This window comes from Gymnogyps californianus, chromosome 2 (genome assembly GCF_018139145.2).
Source record: "Gymnogyps californianus isolate 813 chromosome 2, ASM1813914v2, whole genome shotgun sequence".
Lineage (NCBI taxonomy): Eukaryota > Metazoa > Chordata > Aves > Accipitriformes > Cathartidae > Gymnogyps > Gymnogyps californianus.
This window is the reverse complement of record NC_059472.1, coordinates 115221288-115231077: the sequence shown is the minus strand read 5'-3', so window position 1 is coordinate 115231077 and position 9790 is coordinate 115221288. Positions and strand designations below refer to the sequence as shown.

General features: G+C 41.7%; 1 protein-coding gene across 1 annotated transcript; it reads right to left on the bottom strand.

Annotated features, from left to right (window-relative positions):
- Positions 1-5253: 5253 nt before the first annotated feature.
- Positions 5254-6117, bottom strand: LOC127013880 (probable G-protein coupled receptor 141). Its single transcript, XM_050892938.1, has one exon. The coding sequence runs from the start codon at positions 6115-6117 to the stop codon at positions 5254-5256; it is 864 nt and encodes a 287-aa protein (XP_050748895.1).
- Between the last annotated feature and the right edge of the window lie 3673 nt (positions 6118-9790).

Genomic DNA, 9790 nt, shown 5'->3' with positions numbered 1-9790 from the left:
GGGTTGGGCAGCTTGAACCATCTGAAGCAAATAACATTACTTGATCATCCTTTCTTTTTCCCCACCAAAATCTGTTAGTGCTCAGAATGCCAGTGCTTGAGTGGAGAAGAAAAAAAAAGGGAGGGGGAGTGTGCCTTTGTTTCCTCCTAACGCATCTGTTCCTTCTGCTTGCTTACAGTGAGGGGCATGCCCATCTGACAGCATCATCAATACGACCTTTCTCTATAAGCAGGCAGAAGGAACAGATGCATCAGAAGGAAATAGAGACTTTTTTCCATCTAGGCATTGCTGTTCTGGATACTAGCAGATATGAATTAGAAAAGATATGCCCCTTGTGCAGTTTGCCTGTGAGTGGGCTCACATCACCCTCAGCACTGTTTAAAAGGATACGCCTGAGTTAGGTAGAAACAGGCCACCTATAGTAGCATCGTAGTTGTGCCAGCAGTGGGCACACTCATTTTTGATGGTAAGAATCCTCTTGCTCTGCCTATAGCTTTCTGTTATCAAGCTAACTTAGGAAGTCAGGTATAAAAATGGGATTTTGGTTTTGTTTTGTTTGCCTGCTCTTTTTATGCAGAACTTCATGCAGAGAACAACAACTGAAGATACATTTAGCAGTTTGATATTCTTTCCTTTAGAATGTCTGGGGATTTTCCCAGTGTTCATTTGATGCCATTAAAAATGAATGGGATGACTAAATGGTTTACAATTTTACATATTCAGTTAATGTGAAAGCAATTACTAATGTGTATAATTATCTCCAGAATTACTTGGATCATGCAAATGGCATTCAAACCAACCATTTTTATCTGTTTTCCAGGGGATGTGTCATTACATAATTCATAGTAAGAATAGTACCCTACAATCTGAGCTCAGTATTATTACCCTTTCAGGATTTACTTCTTAGATTATCCTCCTGGAGAGTGATAACTTTCTGTTTTAACCAGTTTTGAGAGTGCTTCCAGATCTCAGTGGGGGACTGGGTATTGAATACAGCTTATCTTTATCACTTTAATGTGAGTCTTAGATGTAACAACACTGGGATCAATGCTCAATCCATTATCCTCTGAATTAAGAGGACCATACTGAGACCAGTGAGTGGTTTGACCTCACATGACTGAGCCCTAGTCAGTGGGACAAGATAGAGAGAAAATGGTCAAGCATAAAAAAAAGAAAAAGGAGCTTAGATTAAAATGCAGGAAAGATAAATCAGTGGTGAAGGCCAAGAGGCAGAGAGGAGTGTGGTTCATGGGTAGGGTTAAAGAAAGTGGCTGTTGGGTGGAAGCAGGACTGGGGATGAGGTACGATCTGGATAGTACAGCAAGCACTAGAATGAAGTTCTACCTGAAGCCTTGGTGCAAAAACTGTTGTAGTTGTTAATAACTGTGAGAAGAAGCTGAAGCATAAGCTGCACTTCACTTTCCATATTTTCCCTCATTACAATGGTTAATAATAAAGGTTGTTTGGCTGTGGCTGCAAGGAATAAGCACCACAGACGCAAATTTCAGCTACATTCAATTTTCTGGCAATGAGGGGGCAGGGGTCTCACCGACAAGGGGGGTGTGGTACGCTGACCCCGGCCAGCAGCTCAGCACCCACACAACTGCTCTCTCAGTCCCTTCTCCCCCAGCAGGACGGGGCCGAGAATAGGAAGGACAAAAGCAAAATTCATGAGTCAAGACACAGACAGTTTAATAGGTGAAGGAAAGAGAAAAAAGCAAACAACAAGCAGGAAATCACTTATCTCCCTCAAGCAGATCGATGCCCAGCCATTCTCTGAGCAACCGCCACCAAAGAAGTCAATCCCCTCCCTTATTCTTCTTCTGCCTCAGTTCGCATTGCTGAGCACAACGTCATATGGTATGGAAGATCACTTTGGCCAGTTCAGGTGAGTTGTCCCGCCTGTGTCCCCTCCCGATGTCTTGCCCACCCCCCAGCCTACTCACTGCGGGGCAGAGTGGGAAAGAGAGAAAGCCTTGATGCTGTGCAAGTATCAAGCAGTAGTCCAAACGCTGTGTTATTAGCACTCTTGTAGCCACAAATCCAGAACACAGCACCGTATGGGCTGCTATGAAGAAAGTTCACTCCATCCCAGCCAGACCCAGTGCAGCATGCAATCCCATGGTACCCAAGCAAGGCAAGCAGAGCAGGTCCAGTGGCAGCCAATAGTCAGTGGTTACCAGACAACTGTGAAAGGCAACACAACTTCAGCATCATGCCAGGAAGCCAAGTCAGTGGGTCAGGGTTATTTCAGCAAGGTACACAGCCAGGCACAGGTAAAAAAATGTCGGGCAAAAGCCAAGGGCAAGGCCACCAAGGCATAATTTGTTACCATAGCTGAGGACATGCATGTAATTTCCCTTTTCCTCTCCCGAACTTGCACACCATTATGCTGGACTGCTAGATGTCGTGGTTTAACCCCAGCCAGCAACTAAGCACCACCCAGCCGCTTCTCCCTCCCCCCTCCCAGCGGGGTGGGGAGGAGGAAAATAAAGTAAAACTTGTGGGTTGAGATAAGAATAGTTTAATAACTAAAGTAAAATAAAATACACTATTAACTAAGATAATAATAATACTATTATAATAATAATTGTAATGAAAAGGAATATACCAAAAAAAAAAGAAATAACACCCAAGAAAAGACAAGCCATGCACAATGCAATTGCTCACCGCCTGCTGACTGATGCCCGAGCAGCAATCCACCCCTCCTGGTCAACTCCCCCCTGTTTTTATACTGGGCATGACGTCCCATGGTATGGAATACCCCTTTGGCTAGTTCAGGTCAGCTGCCCCGGCTCTGCTCCCTCCCAGCTTCTTGCACACCTGCTTGCTGTCAGAGCATGGGAAACTGAAAAATCCTTGGCTTAAGATAAGCGCTACTTAGCAACAACTAAAACATCAGCATGTTATCAACAGTATTCTCACACTAAATCCAAAACACACCACTGTACCAGCTACTAAGAAGAAAATTAACTCTATCCCACCCAAAACCAGGACACTAGATTATCAGCAGACTCACAAGCAACACCAGATGACTCTGATCTTTACCAGGTAAGTCATCTTGGAAACACTGGTCAGTGAGAATAGGTAGTGACACAGGACACTTCTTCAAGTAACAGATTTTTTATTTAGCCACAGGAGTCCAGTAACCAGAAGGGAAAAACAATGTACTTGTTGCCCCATCTACAGCTTTGCCAGTTTTCCTAAAGACTCTGGTAGATCCAACTTACCCCAACTCTTTAGGGTGGCAGAGGTGCAAATGTCTTCTCTGCAGGCCCTGACTCTTGCCTTGTTTTCCTCAAAACTCTCCTGAAGTACCAGAGCTTTATTTAAGCTTTTTCACCTTGAGGGGCCCTGGCTCTCTTATCAGCTACATATGCTGCTTCCTGCCTGGAGAAGGATTTGAAAAGCTGCTGGTCTGGGAGATATTCACCCATTTTAGAATCTGTCCCTTTGCATTTCTTCTCTGTTGTATTGTGTTGTATTGTACCTCTAGCTGCCATCTTTGAAAATCATGGGCTGAGCAGACTCCATTGTATGAACAGGAGTGGACCTGGTAACACTAGAGGAAGCTGTAAGGGCAGGATTTTCAGAAGACTTCAGGACTTGCTGCTGGTCCCCTAGACACCTCCCACTTTTTAAAAGAGGCGGAAAGGATCCTGGAACCGTCGGGAGTTTTCAACAAAGTTTTTTTATGGAAATGTAAAGGCAAAAACATTTATTCAGGATTGACAAAGTAGGTGTAAGCTCTTTCATTCAAAGAAATGCCATCAATCTGAGGCATCACTAGTATTACTTTATAAGTGTAACTTTTTAGCCCTCCCAAATCAAGTTTTGACCTGTTTGAATCCAGGGATCATAGCATTTCTGTAGCAAAGATTGCCAGACTAAAAATTATGGCAACTTATCAGGCTATGAAGGAGGAAGCATACCCTTGTGTGACTCCTGGGAGTCTGGGGTGGGAGAAATCTGGCCTCAAGCTGTTGGGATACAGCAAATGGCAGTGGGGCCTTCGGCAGAAGGGTTAGAGACCATCTGTACTGAGCAGAATAGGCAGAATGCAATAATGAAAAAACCCTTTTACATAACGAAGATAAAACAGAGATTCCCAGAACGGATGTGGTTCCCAAAGAATATAATCCGTCTAATGGAGAAAATATATACTCCAGCACAAGTTTGTATACACATACATGAGCATATGTTGAACTGATTAAACACAGTTCAGTTAGTTTATTCTAGTTTTGCTTTGTTACATGTGCAAATGGAAAAAATATGGCTTCTGATAATAAATCAACAGGCAACAGAAAGTGACCAGACATCAAAGGTTTTTTGAAGGCTGATAAAGTATTTCCCTCTCCTAGAGAGTGGCTGATCCTTCAGTAAAGGACCAGACCCCTTGATTTGAATGCCAGATCCAGTTATAGGACCACAGTAACTTGTATTTCCTTGGCTACAATGGACCTAAGGGATAACAGCCACAGATCCAGTCCTGATGGGAGAGTGACATAAGGCAGAAGTTTTGAAACCTGTGACCTGTTCCACTCTCACTCACTCTAAATGTGTAATTACCACGATTCAGGGAGCTGCTTGTGGTTTTGGAATGAAGCAAGTAAAGGTGAAGTTGTGAGAATGATAAGTGTTTTCATATCATTTAATTTAATATACACTTTGTATAAGTGAAGAAAAGAAGGATTCTGCTGAAATATGCTACTACAGTATTTCATTCATACCCTGTTTCGTGCTTTGAATACTTCTTATTTGAATAGAGTTTATGTCCCTGCTATCTACAATCACTAGTACAAAAATCCTGTAAAAGAATTTCTTTCTTCCCTCTCTTCCCTTCAGTATCACAATTGCCAGAAGAAGTTGTTAGATTTTCAGAGTGGACAACTTATTGGCCACAGTGGGTTGTTGTTACTGAGACACTTTGAGGAAAAAATAGGAAGGAATGGATCCTCGTGCTGTAATTGTTAGAGAGGGACAGCTGAGGAAAATCTTAATGAAGCTTCAGGGCATGACTTTTAGGTCAAAGACTAGAGTAAGACTCATGTGTCTGCCTTCAAGAAGATAAAAAACAGTAGCTTCTGAAAGATGGATCTTACTGGTCTGCAAAAGCTAAACAATGCTACAGACCTATACAGCCATGCTGAAAACTCAGAAGTCTCCCTATCTCAGCAAAGTCCCGACACAGTTTTATTTCTTCCAAAAGCCAGTATTGACACACTGCAGCTGGATTTCCTGGTAGTTCACAGTTCAGTGGGCTATTCCTGCTATGAAGCACAACATATCCAAGCAGCACATTGTTGTTAAAGCTAAAAAAATTTCGTTGTATGGGAGTAGTTTATGGTCTTTATCCATGTGGCAGTTTCGGATGTAATATACTCTGAATACATGATGAGGCATAAAGCACACTAACGTTACCAAGATGAAGAAGAAACTCTTTGCCTGAGCCCTGAATTCCACATGGGAATTGATGTCAGGCCAGTATTTCACAGCCAGTCTATAGATCACAGACAACTGGATTATGGTGAGCACAGCACAGACTGCCACCAAAATCCCAGCCAAGCAGTAGTTTACGATCACCATGGGCACCTCTTGTATCTCTTTGTGGAACTGAAAGCATTCGGAGGAGCGGTATGTCTTAGAGGTGCCATAGTATGAGAGAAGAACAGGTGTGATCACCAGCGCTCCCACCAGCCAGACAGCAGCCACCCAGGTTGTAGTGTAGCACTTCCTAAACTCGAGTCGGAAGAGGCGTATTATGATGATAGCCACGTAAAATGCGAAGGTGGTGTACATGTGGAGGTAGATGATGGCGCTTGCTAGCTTGCAGGCGAACCTCCCAAATTTCCATTCCCGTAAAATGTAATAGCTGAGGCGGAAGGGGATGCTGAGTAGCATAAAGGTGTGCAGCACCAGGAGGCTGATGATGATAATGGTCATCACAGATTGCGATCTCCTTTGAATCAACTGATGGGACATCATGATGACCCCAAGGGTGCCACCAGCCAGGTCGATGACGTACAGGGCTATGAGAACAGTCCGGAGCCTCTCTGAGGTGTCCGGCAGTGTCTCGTTGGAGGAATGGTTCTGCTGGGTTATGCTGCTGTTAGGCATCCTCCTAAGCTCCTCTTTTGAAGGTTACTGAAAGTGAAAAATGGGAATTTTTAAAATAGACACGTTTTCTTTGTTGCTTCCTTTACTGTTAACTATGGAATGTCACAGAATCATGAAGGGGCATTTTACTGAATTGTGTTTGAAATGATGTTATGCCATGTAGTATATAACCTTATAACTGTTGTCATACTGTATATGACAGCAATAACCCATGCCTCTCAGTGTTAAAAACATGTTTTATATAATTATGAATGAGTTTTTAATTTACTAAACTGCATTCTAGGTTGTTTTTTTTTTTCAATTATTTGCCTCTAGATTCAGCCATTTGAAATAGCGAAGGCACTGTCTGTTTGTAAATTATACAAGTTGAATCTGCACTCGTTATAAAGCTAAAATTGAAGGTGGGAAAAATACTGAAATGTGAAGAGGTTGTACCTATAATTTGTGGATACTTTATGAAGACACCCGAGCCATCTTTTTAGCATCTTGCTGGATGGGTGCAGGACACCCATAAGGCAGCAACAGTTTCAGTTTCTAGATGCATAGAGCACATCACTGAAAATAAAGATCTGCACATGAAAATTCAACTACTTCTTGCTTCAGCTCCAAGTTTTTTTGCTACAGAATTTCACCTGAGCTACTCTACTATGAAAAGTGAAGAAGAGCTAAAAATTAATTTAGGAACAATCTTCTGAAAGATATAATCCTATTGGCACTTGTTGAACATAGCCACATACAGCTGCATTCCTATTTAGACTTAAGGCAAAAAGTGGACTGTTCAGTTGTTTGGGCTTGCATACAGATTTCTGCACAAGTATACGGGAATAGCATGCAGGGTACATGCATACTTTGCTAACAAAATCTGTCCTTACCTTACAAAGAGTTTCAAAAGAACAAAGTAAGAGCTGAAAAATGGTTTCTTAAAAAAGCAGTGTCTTCTCTCTCCGATTCCTTTGAAGTTTGAAATCGGTAAACTTGTTTTAATCGGCAATTCGTAATTCTGTTGCACTCATCTGCAAAATGATAGACTGCAACTGCAGAACATTTTCAGAGAAACTTCTTATTTATGAAGCATCAGGCAAAGCATCTTTAGAAGGCCATTGGAGTGTTGTGTCCAAGACTGATATAAAACTTTCTGTTCACTCACTTTTAAAATGCATGATCTTAGAAGCATTTAAATGGTTAAAATTGTATACTCGCCTAATATTCCTGAAACAGATATGAGAAATTTGCTTTCCCAGAAACTTTGCTATAAGAAAAGTTTTATAAGCTTTAAGAAGATTTCTGCTCTTGACACAAATTCATATTCCAATGTATATTGTTAGTATTTTAAACTGGCTTTAAGAAGGTACAATCTTTTTATTGTTATAAATGGCATAATTACAGCCTAGATGCGAACATTTGATATTACTCAGAAATAGATTATGTTTTTTCACTATTTATAGAAATAAAATACTTAAATTTTACCTTATAATCTCTTATTTTTGTGACTTCCCCCTTCTTCTTTGCCATTTCACGCATCCATAACATATGGCTTATATGTGTGTGAAAAAGAGAGTTTTTGCTGTTACTGTTTGAGCAAGAACAGTTGAGGGTTTTCTCAGCCCACATACAGGAAGGCACAAGCCTTTTTTCTTGCCTCACTGCGATAGCAATCGCATACGTTCAACATCTAGTACTATTTTGTTCCTGCAGAGAGAACCGCTGAAAAGCTGCTGAGCTGTCAGAGACCATCATTGTGCTCAGACATCTAGGACAGACCCACCTGTCAGGACTACTTCTGCCCACAACTTGGTCAGTCTTAAAGCTCAGATGGGCAGTGATTCCCTGAGCTGTACAACTACTACAAGTTACTGGGTTTTGCTACTAGGCAAGTAAGAAGTGCCACTGATGAAGTGAAGAAATATGCAGCTGAGCAAAGGATTTTTCATTATAAATGCACTTTTCCCCTGAATTTGTTTTGTGTTTAATAATTAAGCTAAATGTGCCAGAATAACAAAGTGTTTAGCAGAGTTAACAAAAGATTTCACTCTAACATGCTATTAGATCTTCAAGAATTCAGAGGAGATTACTCACTGTTTAAATATTGTAAGTAAAATAAGCTTCAGACATATAAGAAAAGTGACTTAGGAGTTTCTGCTGTAAAAAAAAGACATGTAGAGGCCAGTGGCACTTGAAGATTATGCCTGAACTGCAGGCATGAATGCTGATCCCAAACTATATCATTAATATAAGGTAGCTCACTAAAAACAGGAAAGCATCGAGTCAGGGCTCTTCTAGAGACATTAAAAAGCAGTATCTTGACTAGAAATTAAACAGAAAAATGTTAGCCCAGTTTATTTTCCAATTAGAGTTCTGGACCACAGTCAGAGTCTTCAGTACTCAAACACAAAAGGACAACACACAAGGTTTTGTGAGCAGTAACATAGAAACAATCTTCCAGCAGGGCTGAACTAGCATTGCTCCTGCCATCATGCAGTCATCCTCTGGTGTGGATGTGAGGATGGTTCTCTCCGAGAGGCTTCTCTCCTATTATTAAGTACAGTCATTAGGAAGAACAAGGGGTGAAAGAGAACTATTAGATGTAAATAAATACAAAGACTCAAAAAACCAAAGGCGCTAGAAGTCAGGGAGAGAAACAGAAAGGGTTGTGAGGGTGAGCAAGAATGTGGAGACAGCGGTCTGTGAGACATTCTCAGGATAGACTCTGAAAGCTTTGAGGGAGCAGTTACCATCTCTTCTAGACCAGGATTCAGAACAGGAGGACGCCCATTTTGGAGACTGCATATATTCGTGGGCTTGGGGTAAGAGAAATGTGCAATTACTCCAGCAGACAGAGCACTGAAGGAAAACAGCTACATGAATAATGGTACTCACCAGGTGTGGTTCCAGCATCACTTAATCCCACATAAGGACAGGCTGCTGCCTGACATGGTAGTAATGGCGTTTGGATGGCAAAATGATCAGCTGGTTCTGCAGAGATGCACAGGAAGGTAGGGAACAGCCTGGGTGTCAGACACCGATGGTTACGATGGATTAGAGTGGTCATGAAACTGCATCCACAGCCTCTGGGTAAAGCAGGGAAATGCCTGCAGCCTTGTGCTCCGTCCACAGGACCTGAAGTGATCCACAAAGCTTGAACCACCAAGTAATAATGCAGAAAAGATGTGAAGAAATTGCATTCCTGAAATGGCTGCTATGTGACAGCTGGCACTGCAGAGCCAAATCAGGCTATGAGATCAAGAGCTTTGCACACTCTATTACCTTGTTGAGTCCAGTTTGAGCTCTTTGAATGTAAAGTGATGCCAAAACCCCTGCAAAGGTGTTAGATAATTCTCTTGTCACCGTGGGGAGAGTGCCATTGGCTGACACCAAAACTGCTGGGGGTCAGAAATGGAACTTCTCAACTGATGTTTCATACCTTTGAGTCGCTTTATCCTTGAAATGTTCCTTGAAGGTTGTATGTTGAAGCTGTTCAGTGTGTTAACCTTTCATCTTCACATTCTTCTGTTAAAAAAAAAAAATTACTCAACTCAACTCTGTAACCTAGGTCTTAAGTTTTAGGTTAGTTTCTAATTTGAGTACAAAAGGAAATTGAGTCACATCAGCCTGTTCAAATGAACTTTCAGATCTTGCTTTTGCTTCTTACTTCGTCAGCACATAGTTTGCCTCG

What these genes read in the sequence shown, in the direction of transcription:
- LOC127013880 (XM_050892938.1), bottom strand. Translation starts at nt 6,117, where the DNA reads ATGCCTAACAGCAGCATAACCCAGCAGAACCATTCCTCCAACGAGACA.